This window comes from Pongo abelii, chromosome 2 (assembly GCF_028885655.2).
Source record: "Pongo abelii isolate AG06213 chromosome 2, NHGRI_mPonAbe1-v2.0_pri, whole genome shotgun sequence".
Classification (NCBI taxonomy): domain Eukaryota; kingdom Metazoa; phylum Chordata; class Mammalia; order Primates; family Hominidae; genus Pongo; species Pongo abelii.
In genome coordinates this window covers 193491054-193510855 of record NC_085928.1, presented here as the reverse complement: position 1 = coordinate 193510855, position 19802 = coordinate 193491054, and the positions used below count along the sequence as shown (strand labels likewise).

General features: G+C 44.2%; 1 protein-coding gene across 1 annotated transcript in view; it reads left to right on the top strand.

The window, feature by feature from the left end:
- The window catches only part of KLHL6 (kelch like family member 6), a 64621-nt gene extending 45027 nt beyond the window's left edge, over positions 1 to 19594 (top strand). Inside the window, exons 3-7 of the mRNA XM_024244814.3 lie at positions 2108 to 2557; positions 10749 to 10986; positions 16331 to 16533; positions 17915 to 18128; positions 18394 to 19594. Of these exons, the coding sequence (XP_024100582.2) occupies positions 2108 to 2557; positions 10749 to 10986; positions 16331 to 16533; positions 17915 to 18128; positions 18394 to 18695 (1407 nt within the window). The 3' untranslated portion in view covers positions 18696 to 19594. The remainder of the gene's footprint in view (positions 1 to 2107; positions 2558 to 10748; positions 10987 to 16330; positions 16534 to 17914; positions 18129 to 18393) is intronic.
- The last annotated feature ends 208 nt before the right edge of the window (positions 19595 to 19802 follow it).

The window sequence follows — 19802 nt, the reverse complement described above, 5'->3', positions numbered from 1 at the left end:
TTATAGGCATGAGCCACCGCACCTGGCCCAAAAAATGCTTTTTAAACTGACAATCCTATGTGATCTGACCCAGAAAGATAATATTTTGCAATAGAGGTTGATCCAAAAAGTCAGGGATGTGTTCCCTGGAATGCTCTGGAGTAAAGTCCAGAGCCTAGGTCACCTTGGTCCACTCTTAGAACCAGTCCTGCCCCACCATCAACCTTCAGGCCCCATAGCCCTCCTCCCCATAGCTCCTGCCATCCCTCCCCAGTCAGGTCTGTCCCATCCCTGCTCTCACCAGGACCTGCCTTCAGAAGGCCTCCCCCACCAGGTCTTGCCCCCTCAGCCTCCCCTTTCCTCTCCCCCCATTAATCGATCAACCCTTGGGCACCAAGAACTTGACCCTATAAGGAGTCCTGTAGACAGGAAAGGGAGCTAAGAGGTTGAACTTGTTCAAAGCTAAGCTCCAGAGAACAACAAATAAGAATGAACCAATGCATTTGAGACATGTCATCTGTAAAATGGATATTACAAAATATAATGGATATAATAGTGCTTTGTCATCTGTAAAGTGCCCTACAAGCACAAGGGACTTGAATTTTTATGAGGATGGTGATAACTTAAAAGTGGGACCTGAGAGCCAGTCAATAATTTTACAAATTAATTTTTTAATGACAAAAGCAGTATGTATTCATTTTAAAGGATATATAAATAAATAAAACCTATAAATAAACAAAAACAGAAAAATTCTCATAGTCTTATTACAGTGTCATACCTTCTATTATTTATATAGTATATTCCCTGTCCATCCCATGAGACCTGTTTCTGTGGGAGAACTATGGTTCCTCTGATGACAAATTTTGCCATGTGACTTACTCTGGACGGTTTTGTGTAAATGGATATAGCACGTGCCCCCTCTGAGCAGAAGCTTTAAAAGCCTCTGTGTGGTGCCATCTTTTCCCCCTTCTGTCATGGGACCAGCATATCTCAGGTAAGAGCTTTCCATCTTCCTGGCCCCTGGAATGAAGAGCCCTGTGAAGAATACATGGTGGGTGAGAGAGAAACGTTTATTGTAGGCCCCTGAGATGTGGGGGTTGTTTGCTACTGCAGCAGAATTTGCCTTAAGATATCTGATAACCCAAAGAGATAACAACCATTAATATTTTGACCTACGTCCTTTCATCTTTTTTCTATGACTTTATTCTGTGTACGTTTTCTTTATAAAAATAAGATCATAATGTACATGTGATTTGTGACGTGCTTTTCTCATTTTATCTGCAAATATTTCAGTTATAGCTCTAAAAAGTAAGCTATATTTTCTTCAACATAAACATGAAACCATTATTGCCCTAAAATGAATCATAATTGTTTCATTATCACCAAATATTAGTCATTGTAAACATTTCTCCAACTTTAAAAAATACATATTGTTTAAATCAGGAATCCAAATAAGATCCATACTTTGCAATTGGTCAATGTGTCTTAAATCTCTGTGTATCTTTAGGTTCTCCCTCTCCTTCTCTCTCTCTTTTATCCCCTTGTAATGTATTTGTTGAAGAAACTGAACAAGTTGTTTTGTAGAGTTTTCCACAGTCTGGATTTTGCTGATCATGTTCCCATGGCGTCTTTAGCAGGTTCCTCTTTCCCCTGTATTTCCCGTAAATTGCTGATTAAATGTAGAGGCTTAATCAGATCCAATGAACAGATTTTAAAACTCAATACATTATAAACATTTTCTATCTCATTTAATATTTTCTACAACATGTGTTATAAGTATCTACAGAGCTGTCGACTGCATGAATGAACTGTATGTATTTAGCTCCTCCCGTGAGTATCTCATTGTTTTGTCGACTGTATGAATGAATTATATGTATTTAGCTCGTCCCGTAAGTATCTCATTGTTTTAAGTCAACTGTATGAATGTATTGTATGTATTTAGCTCATCCCATAAGTATCTCATTGTTTTAAGTCGACCGTATGAATGAATTATATGTATTTAGCTTGTCCTGTACTGTTGGACATTTAGGTTGCTTCCAATTTTTGGCTATTACACACAACTCACTGATAAACCTCCTTGTGGACTCACCATTTTCTGGCCTCCTTTCCGCCCTTTCTATTTCATCAGTTCCTGCGGATGGTGGATGCCTGTGCCAGCTTCCTCACTGAAGCCTTGAACCCAGAAAACTGTGTTGGAATACTGAGGCTGGCCGACACACACTCGCTGGACAGTCTAAAGAAGCAGGTTCAGAGTTACATCATTCAAAACTTTGTGCAGATTCTGAACTCTGAGGAGTTCCTTGACCTGCCTGTGGACACTCTGCACCACATCTTGAAGAGTGATGACCTTTACGTGACAGAGGAGGCTCAGGTGTTTGAGACCGTGATGAGCTGGGTCCGGCACAAGCCATCAGAACGACTCTGCTTACTCCCCTATGTCCTCGAGAATGTGCGCTTACCACTTCTGGACCCGTGGTACTTTGTGGAGACGGTGGAAGCAGATCCTCTCATCAGGCAGTGCCCAGAGGTCTTCCCACTGCTCCAGGAAGCCAGGATGTACCACCTTTCTGGCAATGAGGTGAGTAGAAGATTAAGAGGTTCTATATTTAACCAGCGAAGTAAGGAGTTAGCTAGGGACTCACAGAGATGCAAGTGAAGCGGATCCAAAAATCCTTAGGGCATTAAGGAGAAAACACTGCCCTTTTCATTGCTGAGTCGGGCAGTTCCAGAAGCCCTGATTCCTGATCTATGAGGCCGATCCCACGTGTTCAGACAGTTACTGAGCACATTAGGTGAGATGTAGAAATCACCCAGCACCACGCCCGGCCCATGCTTCCTCTTCCCAGTTGTGGAAGGGTGGAAGGTTGGGGGTCACACTGCACACACAAACAAGAACGTGCCCTGGGCCGGGCCCGGTGGCTCACACCTGTAATCCCAGCACTTTGGGAGGCCTGGGCGGGTGGATCACGAGGTCAAGAGATCCAGATGGCCAACATGGTGAAACCCTGTCTCTACTAAAAATACAAAAAATTAGCTGGGCATTGTGGCATGCACCTGTAGTCCCGGCTACTCGGGAGGCTGAGGCAGGAAGATCGCTTGAACCCGGGAGGCAGAGGTTGCAGTGAGCCTAGATCGCACCACTGCACTCCAGCCTGGGTGACAGAGTGAGATTCTGTCTCAAAGAACAAAACAAAACAAACAAAAAACAAGAACGTGCCCTGTCTAGTCACTATTCCATGGGGGTGCTGCTCTTTCTTGCCCACTCTGGTGAAATCTTACGTCTATTGGATATACTCTGATATCACTTTGATTTAGACTCTCACCATCTGAGTTTCTGGAAATTTCTCAAAACTCATCTTCCTGCCCCAAGTCTGGCCTCCCTCCAATTTATTCACCAGCTGAAAAATCTGAAACTCAAGTCTGATCATCTCGCTCCTGGGCTTGCCTTCTTCATTGGCTCCCCATCACTTTCAGAATGAAGCCCATACTTCCTGCCTACGTTCCCAGAGCCTGGTCTTGCCTCATTAATCTCCTGCCTGCTTCTCTAGTGTCCTCTCCAACCTCTCACTTCTGCTGTAGTCCTAATGCACAGCTTGTGGTTCCCCAAAGTGGATGTGCTTTTTCTGCCTCCAGGTCAATATGAATGTTGTTCAAATGCTTTTTTCTTCTTCAGCTAGCTGACTTCTACTCCTACTTCAAAACTCAGTCCAAGCATCACTTTCTCCAGAGACGTCTCCTTTTATTTATTTATTTATTTATTTATTTTTGAGATGAGGTCTTGCTCTGTTGCCCAGGCTGGAGTACAGTGGTACAATCATAGCTCACTGAAGCCTCGACCTCCCAGGCTCAAGTGATCCTCTCACCTCAGCCATCCAAGTAGCTGGGAGTACGGGCATGTGCTACCACACCCAGCAATTTTTAAATTTTTTGTAGTGACAAGGTCTCACTATGTTGCCCAGGCTGGTCTTGAACTCCTGAGCTTAAGTGATCTTCTCATCTCAGCCTCCCAAAGTGCTAGGGTTACAGGTGTGAGCCACCACACCCAGCCACTCTCCATGTTCTCATAGCACTTGGTGCATTGCTCCATCACAGCACCAATTGCTACATGGCAATGATCTGAATTTATCATATGTAAATATCTCGACTGGGAGCTTGTTATAGTAGGAAATATGTCTTATTGCACTTTACTTCTCTAGATCTTAGAAGAGAGTCCTAAGACTGCTATATAGTGAATGAGTAATTAGTAAATGCTTATTGAATGATTAAATGAGTACTATAAATGGTGAATAAACATGTCATTTGGATCTACCTGGTTCTCCTTAACAATTCCTGAAGAAGATTTTTCTTCAGAACTTTATAAAGACAAGAACAAATTTAGTGGAGAGGAAGTAATGATATAGGGACAGTTTGTTAACAGTTTGTACACATGAACACCCATACATGTATCTCACTATGCAGTGGTTCTGAGATTAGCTACCAAGCTTTCTTCATTAGGCCATTGGTAGAAGCCTTAGCCAAACGTGGCCCAGGAATTGTCTGTCTGAGGTTCTTTTGGAGTTTCTCCCTTTTTCTGTGTGTTCTTTTCTAGTTTCTTTTTTGTTGTCCTCAGATCCACTGTTCATCCATTCACTCTGCAAACATACCCTTACATGTTTAGTGGAATTTACCAGAGCCTGGTGTTTTCTTTGTGGAAAGTTTTTAAACTATAATGTATATTTCTTTAATAGATATAGGACTATTTAGGATCTCTGTTTCTTCTAGAATGAGCTTTGATAGTTTGTGCCTCAAATAATTTCTTCATTTAATATAAGTTGCTGAATTTATTGGCATAAAGTTGTTCACAGCATTCCTTTATTATTTTGTTAATACCTGCAAAATCTATAGTGTTGTCACATCTGTCATTCCAGATATTGGTAATTTGTGTCTGCCCTTTTTTTCCCTGATCAATCTGGTTAGAGGCTTGTCAATTTTGTTGATTTTTCTCAAATAACTAATGTCTAGTTTCATTTGATTTTCTCTATTGTTTTTCTGTTTTCTATTTCACTTATTTCCACTCTGATGATTATTTTCTTTCTTTCTGCTTAGTTTGGGTTTAATTTGCATGTATTTCTCTAGTTTCTTAAGGTGGAAGTGGAGGCCACTGATTTGAGACTTTCTTTCTTTCTAATATTGGCTTTCATGCTATAAATTTCTCCCTAAAAACTACTTAAACAGCATCCCATGTATTTAAGCATGCTATGCTTTCATTTTTTGCAGGTAAATCCTGAATAGCAATTCTATGCCAGATATGGCACCAGGTACTGCAAAAACAGTCTGTGTCTTACCCAGGTACTGCTAAACAGTCTGTGTGTCAGAGAAGATGGGACATTTAACAAATGAAGGGTGATGAGAGGATTGATGGGTGGAGCCTAGGAAACCACATAGGTCCTATTCTATGCTGGATGTCTAGCAGACAGCCTGCATATAATTGCAGACAGGTCTCAGTCTCTGCAACTGCCCTCAGTTTAGCATTTATTCAGTGTCTCCCATGGAATACTACACAGCCACAAAAAAGAATGCAATCATGTTCTTTGCAGCAACATGGATGGAGCTAGAGGCCATTATCCTAAGTGAACTGACACAGGAACAGAAAACCAAATAATGCATGTTTTCACTTATAAGTGACAGCTAAACATTGAGTACACATGAACACAGAGAAGGGAACAAAAGATACCAGGGCCTACTTGAGGGTAGAGGATGAGAGGAGGGTGAGGATTGAAAAACTACCTATCAGGTATTATGCTTATGTATGATTTCATCATATGGATGATGAAATAATCTATACACCAAACCACCACAACACACAATTTACCTATATAACAAATCTGCACATGCTGAACCTAAAAGTTAAAATAAATAAATAGCACTTTAAAACAATTTAAACATAAACTGTGCCTTGATCAACTATACTTCCAATATTTTTGCTATTTTTGTTTCTGCTTCCTATTTTCTAAGTCCTTGAAATGCAGATGATAAAGGCTTTTCTCTGATATAAAATGTCCCTACCCTGTCTTCTGCAAAATTGCTGCAATGAAATATTTTCATTGCCTTTTGTATTTCTGAGGTGCTGGAGGCAGAGTCAGACATTATAAGCTTTACATTTAGGAGGAGAGAGAATTCTGACATCTGGAAAATGCTTCAGTGGTGAGAACTTGGGCTTTGAGTCAGGCAGAGATCTGGGTGTTAATCTTGACTCCACAATTATTTACGGTGTAACCTCAGGCAATTACTTAGCTACGCTAAGGCTCAGTTCTGATCTGTAACATGGGGATAATAATACCTACCAACTGATAGAACTGTTTTGAGAATTAAGTAATGAATGGAATGCTTAGTACAGTGTCTGGTACATGCTAAGTGCCCCACAAATGGAAGCTGTTGCCATTGCCACTTGGTTCCGTCTCTCACAATCAATCATTTTCCTTCTCTGGGGTTAAAATCAGTCTTTTCACTGTGTCCCAGGTTTTTGTGGCCTTATTTTCCCAAATCCTTCTCAAGGCACTTTCTCATCTTCATTTTATAGTTTGGGCAACTGAACAAACCAACCAGCCACCATGACTTCCTAACTGGGGTCTCATTGCCAGTTGATTCCCTGAGCCAGTCTGCTCACTGCTGGAATGGTCTTGGGTTGACTCCTGATGACAGTAGTGTGAGCCTGGAGGCTAATCTGTGAATACACTTCTCCCCGTACCCTTCATTTACCAAACTTTAACCCCCTTGTGCTATCATCATCTTTCCCGTTTTTGCTTTATTTTGTTTTGTTTTTTCTTCAGACAGACTTTTGTTCTTGTTGCCCAGGCTGGAGTGCAATGGCATGATCTCGGCTCACTGCAACCTCTGCCTCTCAGGTTCAAGAGATTCTCCTGCCTCAGCCTCCCAAGTAGATGGGATTACAGGCATGTGCCACCACCCCTGGCTAAGTTTGTATTTTTAATAGAGACGGGGTTTCTCCATGTTGGTCAGGCTGGTCTCGAACTCCCAACCTCAGGTGATCTGCCCGCCTTGGCCTCCCAAAGTGCTGGGATTACAGGCGTGAGCCACCGTGCCTGGCCCATCTTTCTCTTTTAACCTTGCTCATCCTCTAAACTGGTGTTAACAATAGGAAATTTTAGAACACCAAAAGCAAATGTCAGTCTCCATTTGATTTGGGAATGGTAGCTGGAACCTTCATTGAAAGAGATCTTTGGGGACAGAGGAAATTTGCCTCTTCCCTTATTTGCCTCTTAAGTTTTCAGACATAAACCTGGTTTATACCACACGTTACTCTGACATGTGTGATATGGGTAAAGGGGAGCAGAGGCTCCAGCCCAAGGACAGCTTTGCTGAAACAATATGCTCACTCTGTCCCCTAGTATAAGATCTGTGGACAGTGAGCAGTCCTAAGGTGCAATTATCTGCTCTGTTTTTAACGATCTGAAAATAAACTGGTTATGCCTGATAGTTGCATGCAATTCATTGGCAAACACTTCTGTATGTCTGCAGCAAACTGGCATGTCTCAGACTTCGGACTGACATTTGTCATGGCTTTGGGGTTAATATTTTGCCAAATGTAGCTGAACTTACAATGTGGTAACGATGCCACCACTTGGCAGCTCCGTGGTGCTGAGTTATAAGACAGTCTCATTACCCCAGCCAAGCCCATCAGCTAGATGATTGTGTTAGTTCTCAATTGCTGCTTAACAAATTATCCCCAAACTGAAAACTTTAAAATAACAAACACTTACTATCTAACAGGCTCTGAGTGTCTGGAATATAGGAGTGGTTTAGCTGGGTGCTTCTGGCTCAGGGTCTCTTATGAAGTTGCAGTAAAGCTGTTGGCTGGGGCTGCAGTAATCTGAAAGTTCATTATGGGATTCAAGGTCACACTTACTGGACTGCTGGCAGGCATCAGATCCTTGCTGGCTGCTGGTTGGGAGCCTCAGTTTCTTGCCATGTGAGCATCTCTATAACAGCTGGCCTCCCCCAGAGCAAATGACCTAAGAAAGACTGAGAGCAATCAGGATGCAAGCTGGTAGTGGGTTTTATAGCCTAATCTCAGAGGTGATGTATCATCACTTCTGCTGTAATCTGTTGGTCATAGAGGCCAATTCTAGAACAGTGTGGAGGGAACTACACAGATGTGAATACCGGGAAACAGGGATCACTGGGGCCATCGTGGATGCTCACTACCACAATGATTTAGACTGAGTTACCTAGCTTGCCCATTCATTCACTCATCCATTCACTCATTTTTTTTTTTTTTTTGACATAGAATTTCGCTCTTTTTGCCCAGGCTGGAGTGCAATGGTGCAACCTCGGCTCACTGCACCTTCTGCCTCTTAGATTCAAGTGTTTCTCCTGCCTCAGCCTCCCGAGTAGCTAGGATTACAGGTGCCTGCCACCACACCTTGCTAATTTTTTTATTTTCTTTTTTATTTTTAGTAGAGACTGGGTTTCACCTTGTTGGCCAGGCTGATCTCAAACTCCTGACCTCAGGTGATCCACCTGCCTCGACCTCCCAAAGTGCTGGGATTGCAGGCGTGAGCCACTGCACCCAGCTCACTTGCTCATTTAATCAATGTTTATAGATGCCCACAAGCTCCAGGTACTATTCTTGGTGCTGAGGATCCACTGGAGAAAAAGGGCTGTTCCTGCCATCAGGGGCCTTACAGTAAATTACAATGAAGCATGAAAAGTGCGGTTGTGGGGGAAATTCAGGGTTACGAGAATGTGTGCAAAGTTAGGAATGGCTTCCTGGAGAAAAGGACAAAGTGACATGGTAAATTATTCACAATGCCTTAAAGGGTAAGTGGATTGGGGTGGTAGCATGGGAAATTGAGAATAGAATATTATGGGGAGATCCAGGCAGCAGGCAGGAACCCAGAAATTTTAACCCAGGAATTTTAGCCAGTAGGAGGAGAGCCTTTCATAGGTCAGGACCAAGGAACAAGATGCCAGCCCTGGGGGTCGGGACGTAAGATCACGGCTAGTCCAGTCCTCCTAGCAGCCTCTCAATCACCCAACAAGTTACTGGGGCAGGAGAGCAGGCATTGCAAATAAGATGAGGGGAGCTTCGGAGTGGAGGCTGAGGCCTGGTTCCCAGAAGTGAAGAAAGGGTCACAAGGGAATCAATTCAGGGAGGCCAGTGCTTTTTTCTAAGCATTGCCCTGAAACACCTAGATCCGCTCTGAAAGAGGACCAGATAGATTAGTGCTGGAGGCTGTGCCTCAGCTGTGGGGAATGGGGTTTAGGGACAGGAACCAGGGCTGATACCTGAAGAGAAAGTTGCAGAGCAGCAAAGTTTGTCTTTGGTGCCATTGCCCAGATCCTGTCCTGCCAGCTTGGTACTCTCATGGTGCCTCCAAGTTCCCTGGCCCACCCCTTCACCCTTATCCCAGCACTGTTCTGCTGTCTACACTTTCAGGGCCAGCCCATTGCCTAGGCTTTGTCCAGCCACACCCATCCCCACTCTGCTGGCCTGTAAGGAACAGTCCTGCCACAAACTTTACGGCCATGGTCCAGCCTCAAGAACGGAGGATGCAGAACTCACTGTACCAGGCTCCTAGGCACAGAAAACCAATCAACCAAAGGCTGTTATGGAAAAGTAGAGGCTGTGAGTTGGCTGGTCTGATTATTTGTGGCTCTTGGTTGGATTCACCAACCAAGTGGATTCACTATCTGAGGGCTCAGTCTTTACTACTGTAACCTATTTGTTACCACCTATGGGCAGAATCGAAGTTCTGTGTTAGATCAGTCTAATTTTGTGGGAAAATCAGCGACTTTGACCATCTGGGAAATGGTTGCTGCCTCTCCGCCTCCCGTCAGCACACCTATGGAACTTTCATCATGGAGCCCAGGGGATCAATGGAACCAGGGCAGCTCTTCCTTTTATAGCAGTATCAATATGGCATCGACCACTGCTCCTACAGGCATAATTAGCTGTTGAGGGGCGAGTGTGTGCCAGGTGCTCTGCTCACACCTCTACCTCATACCTTATGAATGCTCACAGTCATCTGATAGCACAGGAATGATTACAAGCAGTTTACAGAGGTCGTGTTACTTCTCCAAGGTCACATGGCCATAGGTGATAGAATGCTGGTACATTTGACTTCCAAACCTCTGCTCTTTTCAGCAGGGTTCAATTACCCATAGTATGGATTTCTTCACTTGTTCAAAGCTCTGAAAGGTCATATACTGTATGTTGGAACCAGCCTTCCTCCCTCCCTGGCCACACCCTGATTCCTTCTAGTTCTTGTTTCCTAAGTCTCTGAATGCTCATATGTCGTCACTGTCCAGGATGTCTCTTCCAGAAGGCTGATGGTGAGCAAAGTCTGAGGTATCATCAAGAAATTAAAGCCAAGGGGGAATGGAAAGTAGCGCAAAATGAAATTCCAGGATTTAAGGTTTCAGACCAGGCAGGAGAGGAAAGACAGGAAGTGCATCTGTTGGTAAATAGACCCTCACCTCTTAAAACAGCAGCAAAAACAGGCAACATGTATTGAGTACCTGTTATGCAACAGGCCCTGGGTGAAGCACACTGTGTACATTATCCCATTTAACCGTCATCACACACCTGTGAGGTAGTTACCTCTACTATCCCCTTATACAGATGATGAAACTGAGGCTCAGGGAGGTGAAGTCACATGGTCATACTGTGGCAGATGTGGGAATTGGACCTGACTCCTAATAGCTCCATAGCCCGAGCTCTGAAACTGTGTGTTGTCCTGCCTTCATGTACCCCCATCGATTTCCAGATCATTTCGGAGCGCACCAAGCCCAGGATGCATGAGTTCCAGTCTGAGGTGTTCATGATCATCGGCGGCTGCACGAAGGATGAACGGTTTGTGGCAGAGGTGACCTGCTTGGACCCCCTGAGGCGCAGCCGCCTGGAGGTGGCCAAGCTCCCGCTAACGGAGCATGAGCTGGAGAGTGAGAATAAGAAGTGGGTGGAGTTTGCATGCGTGACATTGAAAAATGAGGTCTACATCTCAGGTAAGCAGGAGTCACGTAAAGGCAAAGCAAGCCCCAGTAGCATTACATATGTTCCTGAGTGGCAGCCAGGCAACCATCCTAGAAGAATTACTGTGAATTGGCAATGACCCAGCTCTGACTGAGACAGGATATGGACCCAGGAGCTCAGGTGGTCTTATCTTGGAGACTACATTGCTACTTAATAAACACCAAACTGAACAACATTGTGCTATTTTTTCTTTTCTTTTTTCTTTTTTTTTTTTTTTTGAGACAGAGTCTCGCTCTGTTGCTCAGGCTGGAGTGCAGTGGCATGATCTTGGCTAGCTGCAACCTCCACCTCCCGAGTTCAAGTGATCCTCCTGCCTCACCCTCCCAGGTGTTGGGATTACAGTCAGGTGCCTGCCACCATGCCCAGCTAATTTTTGTATTTTTAGTAGAGACGGGGTTTCACCATGTTGGCCAGGCTGGTCTTGAACTCCTGACCATAGGAGTTCAAGGCCTCAGCCTCCCAAAATGCTGGGATTACAGGCGTGAACCACCTCGTCCAGCCAGCATGGAAAACCTGGGAAGGAGGCAGACAAGTCCAGTCCTTCCCAGAAAAAGAAGAGGGAAAGTGGTGAGGGTTTATTCAGTGTCTGCTGTAGGCATAGGCCCCTGAGCTACGCAGTGGGAATTCAGTAATGAGTAAACACGTCTGCTCTTCCCCCAAACCTGACCTTCCCATGTTTATTAGGTTGTACTTGGGTATACTTCAGTAGGACCCAATACTTTTTTATTACGAAAATGTTTGCTTCAGTATTGATAGTTACTTTGTGTCTGCCTTTCCCATTAGACCTGCAGTTCCATGAGGGGCAACACTATAGCCCCTGTACCTAGCACTGTGCCTGACCTTGGGGTAAATGTTCAGTAAATATTTATTGAATGACACAGTCTCAACCTTCTTTACTGAGTGGTAGATACATTTATACTTTAATAACATTTAATTGTTTGCCTCTCACATCAACTCTGTAAGGTAGGTGTTTTCAAGGTAGGAGAAAACAGAGGCTCAGAGAGATTCTCGGACATACCTAAGGTCGCACACTGGTAGGTGTCAGGCAGGACTTCAACCCAAGTTCTGAGCCTAACGCCCACACCCTTCCCCATCACATCAAAAGCCACCTGGCTCTCCCTGGGACCCTAAGGAAGGAGACAACCTTCCCTTCCCCTTTCTTAGAGGCTTTTCTTGAATCTGAGGTTGTGGGAAAAGCTGGACCCCAGAGCATGTTTCCTCCAAAATCAAGGGCAGGTCGTTGTTTGGATGCATTTATACCATTGATTAGGTTCTAGCTTTCTTTTAATCTTGTAGACATATTTTTTAATTTTTTTTTTTTTTTGAGACAGAGTCTAGCTCTGTTGCCCAGGCTGGAGTGCAGTGGTGTGATCTCGGCTCACTGCAACCTCTGCCTCCTGGGTTCAAATGATTCTCCTGCCTCAGCCTCCCAAGTAGCTGGGATTACAGGCATGTGGCACCACATCCGGCTAATTTTTGTATTTTTAGTGCAGATGGGGTTTCACTGTGTTGGTCAGGCTGGTCTTGAACTCCTGACCTTGTGATCCACCCACCTCAGCCTCCCAAAGTGCTGGGATTACAAGCGTGAGCCACCGCACCCGGCCTTAATTGTTGTAGAAGATCCAAACAATACTGAGCAAGTAAAGTAAAATAGGGCAGTTTCTCTGTGCCATCGCAATTCTATGGGTTTTCATTTTTTACAAAAATTGTTTTCTACTTGCTCAGGGTAAATAATTTTAGCTGCTGTTACAAATCCTAAGTCTCAGTGAATTAACACAATAGTATGCAGGGGTCAGGGGGAGGACGGTCTGCTCCACTCAGGTACTCAGGGGCCTAGGGTCCTGCCATCTTGTGACACTGCCTCTTCCTACACGTGGCCTTGATTTAGGGACGAGAAAAAAGCTGAGGGAGTTGAGAAGTCACACCTGCTCATAAAAGCATCAGCCTGGAAGTGCCGTGAATTTTGCTCACATTCCATTGGCAAAAACTAGCCACATGACCTCCCTTACCCTCCCCTCACCCCCTGTGGGTGCAGGGGGCTGGGAAATGTAGTTTAGCTATGTGCCCAGGAGGGATCAACAGGTGTGGTCATCATAGTCAGTCTTTGTCACATATACTACAAGTGTTATTCTTTTTTTCTTTTTCTTGAGATGGAGTCTCACTCTGTTGTCCAGGCTGGAGTGCAATGGTGAGATCTTGGCTCTCTGCCTCCCAGGTTCCAGCGATTCTCCTGCCTCAGCCTCCTGAGTAGCTGGGATTACAGGCATGTGCCATCATGCCTGGCCAATATTTGTATTTTTGGTAGAGAGGGGGTTTCACCATGTTGGCCAGGCTGGTCTCAAACTCCTGACCTCAGCTTATCCACCTGCTTCGGCCTCCCAAAGTGCTGGGATTACAGGTGCCCACCACCATGCCTGGTTAATTTTTGTATTTTTGGTAGGTGGGGGGTTCACCATATTGACAGGCTGGTCTCAAACTCCTGACCTCAGGTGATCCGCCCACTTCGGTCTCCCAAAGTGCTGGGATTACAGAGGTGAGCCACCGCGCCTGGCCCAATTTTTTTTTTTTTGTATTTTAAGTAGGGACAGCGTTTCACCATGTTGGCCAGGCTAGTCTTGAACTCTTGATCTCAGGTGATCCATGCACCTCAGCCTCCCAAAGTGCTGGGATTACAGGTGTGAGCCACTGTGCCCAGCCCACATTGTTATTCTTTTGTCATAAATTTGTTGTTCACTTTTTAACGATACAAGCAATACCCGAAGGCATGCTTGTTATACACAGCTAAATCAACAGAAACTTGTACTTCAATTAACAATATCATCTGGACATGATGATATGTTGGTTTAATGGATATACATATTAAGTGATATAGTTACTACATGCAAAGCACATAGTGGGAGCTTAATTATGTTGGCCAGTATTATCACTACTGTTATTCTTTTTACCAGCTATATGGCAGTCTACCAAATGGATAAACCATAATTTTTTTAGCTTTCTTTTTTTAATCTCCTTAAAAAATACTGCAGTAGGCATTCTTAGACACATATTTTTTCATACTTGTGCTGCTACTTGGAAAGTTTCCTGGAAGTGGTCATATGTGAATTGAGAATTTTGTATATATTGTGAAATTGTCCTATATAAAAGTTGTACCAATTTACAGTACCAATCAGTGAGGAATGACAGTGCCCATTTTCTATATCCTTGCTAACGATTTTTATTATTAGTCATTTAAATTTTTAATAGACTAGAATGTTTGAATTTATACTCCTAGGTCATTAGTGAGGTTAAGCATATTTTATATATTTACCAGATAATTGCATTTATTTTTAAAAATTCTCTGTTCATACTCTTTGACAGTTCCTATCAGTTTTTGTCTTGTTCTTACTAATTTTTTGGAACTCTTCTTATATATCCTTTGCTATTTGTGTTGCAAATATTTTCTCCTAGACTGTGGTTGTTTTTTAACTTTATATACTTGTTTTCTTTCCTATACAATTCTACATTTCATGTCATGCTTAGAAAACCCCTCCTAACCCCAAGGTCATTAACATAATATCCTATACATTCTCCAGTTACTTCTATAGCAGTAACATTTGAATTTTATTTTAAATGTAATGTAAAATAAGTATTTAACTTAATTTTTATGCAAATGAATAACCAATTGTTCTAATAACATTTATTTAATGATCTGTATATATTTTAGTCCGTTTCTGTGCTCTTGTTTTTAACTGATCAGTTTGTCTAGTACTGCACTGTTTGTATTAGGATAGCTTTATAGTATATTTTAATATTTGATAAGGAAAGCCTCCTTCTTCCCTTTTCTTTTTCAAAAGTTTCTTAGAAATTTTTCCAAACTTACTCTTCCCAGTGAAGTTTAGAATTATCTCATCAAGTTCCCCTCAAAAGTCTTGAAGGCACTGAGTATACAGATTAACCTAGGGAGGGTTGACGTCTTCACAATAAGGTGTCTTCTCATTTATGCACACAATATGCTTTCTCAGGGTTTTTTTTTTTTTGTCCTAAAATAAAATCATAGGTTTTAATAAAGGTTGCATACATTTTTTTGAAAATTTACATTTATTTTATACTTTTTGATGCTACCTAAATAGGATCAATGTTTTGAATAAATGGAGACCTCTGAAAGGTACCCACACAAAGAAAAATAGCCAAACTGTATGAACAAAAGATTCAAGGAAGAGGAAGCTCAGCTTCCCTCGTAGGAAGCGAAAACCAAACTGACATAGTTTTTTTTTCCGTCAGACTTCAAAAATAAATAATAAAAGAAAGACAGAAAACAAAACCACCACCACCAACAAAAAGTGGGTATGAGGAAAAGTCAACCACCGCAGCTGCAGAGGATGCCTTGGCTGCACCTATAAAAATTCAGGGTGCACATGGCTTTGACTTAGAAAACACACTTCTGGGTTCCACACTAGAGAAACACCTCTGACACAGAATGTGGTCAGTAATGTTCATTTCTCCACTATTGCACACATGTAAGTCTCAAAAGTAAATCTTTGCTTTAAGCAGTTGGTGGTAGTCTATGCTGATGGAAAAATGGAAACACAAAGCTGTTAAATATTTGATTAAAATCACCCAAAAAGTCAGTTCTCCTTTGTCTTTTTCTCTTTCCCCAGCTGCTGAATTTTGTATTTTATGTTTTTTAAGAGAGCTGTCTTCAAGAAAATATTTACCAGATCACTCCCAAATGATCTATTGTGAGCATCTCATACTTTTATAACAAAAATTATTTAGAAATAGGATAAATCCCGCTGATCTTTTTATACAGATCAGAGAGACAAACCAGGAGAATGTTGTAGGATTTCTTAGTGATTTTTCCAGGTCTGTATCTTTGCTTTTTTGTTTAAATAAAAAGTAAACATAGAATTTAAGCTGCCATGTAATTTGCCTTCTGCACAAACCCCACTGTCCCTGCCCAGCCTTACTTCCTGCTCCTTGTGAGCGCAAACACTGAGTCCAGGCTCCCTCTGGCCCCTACTCACCCAGGCTGGCTTGGGTCCTGCCCCTTGAAGCCTTCTCGGGGCACTGCTCACTTAGCAACCTCTTCTCTGAACTCTCGCAGCACTGAGGTGGACATGACACAGTGTGGCACATCATCCATTCTGTCCCTCCCTGTTCCCCTGCGTTTGCCTTGTCTCCCCTGCCAGACATCACACACCTGCCGGGGTTCTTTTATCTCCCCTCAGGGTAGGGCTGGCTTGGGGACCTGGCACTTTTGGACATGTGGGATATTATGGGAGAAGCTGTATTTCTGACACATCTGGTGGTTTCTTAAATGCTTTGTATCTCTTGCAGGTGGCAAAGAAACACAGCATGATGTTTGGAAATATAATTCTTCGATCAACAAGTGGATTCAGATTGAGTATTTAAACATAGGCCGCTGGAGGCATAAGATGGTGGTGTTGGGTGGCAAGGTCTATGTTATTGGAGGCTTTGACGGCTTACAGAGAATCAACAACGTGGAGACCTATGACCCCTTTCACAACTGCTGGTCAGAGGTATAGGACATGATTTCTACCAGTAACTGCCTGTATTATTACTTCAGTGCTTTTTTTAAAAATCTTTGGAACGTGCTTACCATGGTGGCCAGCTTTCTGATCACTTTACTTCCAAGGAGAACAGTTTTGGTGGCTCTGAGCTTCCCTCCTCCTAGGAGCTACTGCTTCAGTATTGCTGATCAAGTCACAGAAACAATGTCCTTCCAAGTGGTGAAGGTCTGTGTGGGCACCTGTCCTAATTTGGACAGAACACCAGATGTGGACAGAGGCTCACCCTGTCCTTAGATGGGAGATCTCTTGGTCTGCATGTCTTGGCATAGAGTCTTGTCTCCTCAGATGCCTTCTCTCCTATTCTTCTCCACACTGGACACATGCGGATCACTTTACTACACGGTTTGTGAACCCAGAGTGATTTGGTCATGTTAGAAATCATCCCTTCTTTATTTTCCCATTGATGATGAGCCACTTACAGGCCTGCATGTCAGACTTTAGTAATGCAACCTCAGGTATATATCAGACCCAGGAAAAGAAAAGCCACCTCATCTCATTTCCAGGTTATTTCCAGTTTCAAATTTTCTTTCTCCTTATCAGATCAGATGTCCAAGCATGTTCCAGCTTAATGGAGTGTACAACACAGTCATTGTAGGCACAAGCAAAGGTAGCCAGGTCACCACAACTAGCCAAGACTGTCAGCCTGAAAAGTGCTATATTGAGAGCCCTTAACATGTATGGGGGCATGTCCAGGATCTTCTCAAAACAAGCCCTATCACAGAGCTGCTCCATGATCTAAAGAGATCCTGTAAATAAATGGGCAAGAGGCTCTTGGAAGTCTCCTTTAGTGTCCTGGGGTTCACAGGGTAGAAGCACATGTCTGACTTAATCTCAAAATCCTCAATGCTGCCCTATAATGGAAGAGTCTGCTTACCTGTGGCCACCTTAAACCCATATACCAGCTTTTCTTCCTAGAGATAAACACCAAGGAAAATCAATGCTGGTACATAGTAGGCACTCCATAAATATTTTTTGAGTGGATGAGCACATGAATGAATATGAATATGCATGTATAAAACATCGTTTTCCTCCACCACTGGCTGACTTCATCTGTATAAACTTATTCTTGCCTGAGAGCTGGATTCTGGGAGAGGCTGGCACATCCCAACACACAGCTTGCTCTAGCTTGCGTGGAGCCTGGAGGGAGGGTGGGAAATGCATGCTTTCATTCTTGCTGTGTCTTAAGAGGGGTCAAGCCCATGGGCCTTGTGACTTTAGGCAAAAGATGCCCAGTTCTGTGTCCCGGAGCTCTGTCCTGTATCCGGGGAGCTATTGCAGCAATCTGGGCAGCATGACTGACAGCTTCTTCTTGTGCCCTGTGCCTCTACAGGCCGCACCCCTCCTTGTCCATGTCAGTTCCTTTGCAGCCACCAGCCATAAGAAGAAGCTCTATGTGATTGGGGGAGGGCCCAATGGGAAACTGGCCACAGACAAGACTCAGTGTTATGACCCTTCCACCAACAAGTGGAGTTTGAAGGCAGCCATGCCGGTGGAGGCTAAATGCATCAATGCAGTGAGTTTCCGGGACCGCATCTATGTCGTTGGTGAGTAATAGCTTTTTATTGATCTGAATGGCTTAGAACCTGATTAGCGCCTGGCTGCAGCACGTAAAGGGTGTATCGCGGCGTCTCTAGCGCTGGCAACTCACTGCCCCTAGGACCCACTCTGGCTTTCAGAAGAGCCACCGATCGACTGTTTCTCTTGGCAAGAGGGTAGACTTGGCCTAATCAGAAGTTGAATTTTAGTGGTTAAGAGGGAAGAAACCAGAAAAGCGGAGCGATGCCCACCGTGTTTCCTCCCTCTCCTCAGGTGGGGCCATGAGAGCGCTGTACGCCTACAGCCCGCTGGAAGACAGCTGGTGCCTGGTGACCCAGCTCAGCCACGAGCGGGCCAGCTGCGGCATCGCGCCCTGCAACAACCGGCTCTACATCACCGGCGGGCGGGACGAGAAGAACGAGGTTATCGCCACGGTGCTGTGCTGGGACCCCGAGGCCCAGAAACTGACAGAGGAGTGCGTCCTGCCCCGGGGCGTGTCGCACCACGGCAGTGTCACCATCAGGAAGTCGTACACCCACATCCGCAGGATCGTGCCTGGAGCAGTGTCTGTCTGAGGGCAGGATGGGGAGCTGGACCCTCAGCGTGCCCGCCTCACCTCTCACCCTCCTCCAGTCCCACTTCAGGCAGCAGTCTCGAGTTTGAGGCCATACATCAGGGGATCCCCTTGACTCATTTTGGGGGAACCTTGGAAGTCACAGTTTGGGGTCACTTGAGACCGGCCAGGAATGTTTGCATGACCTACCTCAGGAGGGGAGGTGAGGAAGAGTAATATTTAGCATTCAGGACCCACCCACCCTATGCCGGCTTCTGTGCCAGGCACTTCCTTGTATCGGTTCATTTAACCTGGTGACTGGCTCTTATCACTTCTAGTTTACAGGTGAGGGAATCGAGTTTCACAGAGGCTAAGTGGCGGGCCCCCGATCACTCAGATAGCAAGTAGCTACCCCAGGAGTCTAAAACCCAGGTCTTTCAGCTCCGAAATCAACGCTCTTTCCACCATGCTGCCTATCTCAGAGCAGGAAAAACAACCAAAAAACAAAAACAAAACCTGGCTCGTGCCGGGCGTGGCAGCTGACACCTGTAATCCCAGCACTATGGGAGGCTGAGGCGGGAGGATGACCTGAGGTCAGGAGTTCGAGACCAGCCTGGCCAACATGGTGAGACCTCCCCGTCTCTACTAAAAATACAAAAATTAGCCAGGTGCAGTGGCAGGCGCCTGTAATTCCAGCTACTCAGAAGGCTGAGGCAGGAGGATCACTTGAACTTGGGAGGTGGAGGTTGCAGTGAGCCGAGATTGCGACACTGCACTGCAGCCCGGGAAACAAAAGTGAAACTCTGTCTCAAAAACAAAAACAAAAACAAAAACAAAAAAACCTGGCTCATTTCTTGTTTCGGCAAATCTGCTAAAAGATTCACTCAGCACGGCAGGGAAATAAAGGTGTTTCCTGTTTTCTTTCCTTTTCTTTCTTATTCTGCATCCTCCCTCGTCCCCGCCCTTTACCAAAATTTAAACCAAGGAGTCATTTGGGCTCCTTGCCAAGAACATCTCATAGGTTCTTCCACTTGAAAGGTCTGGGGGATGGGCTTGGGAAGGCCTGTTTGCTTTGAAAGAGATGAAATACTTGTGTTCTGTCCTCCTCCCATTGAAACCCCTTTTTTTT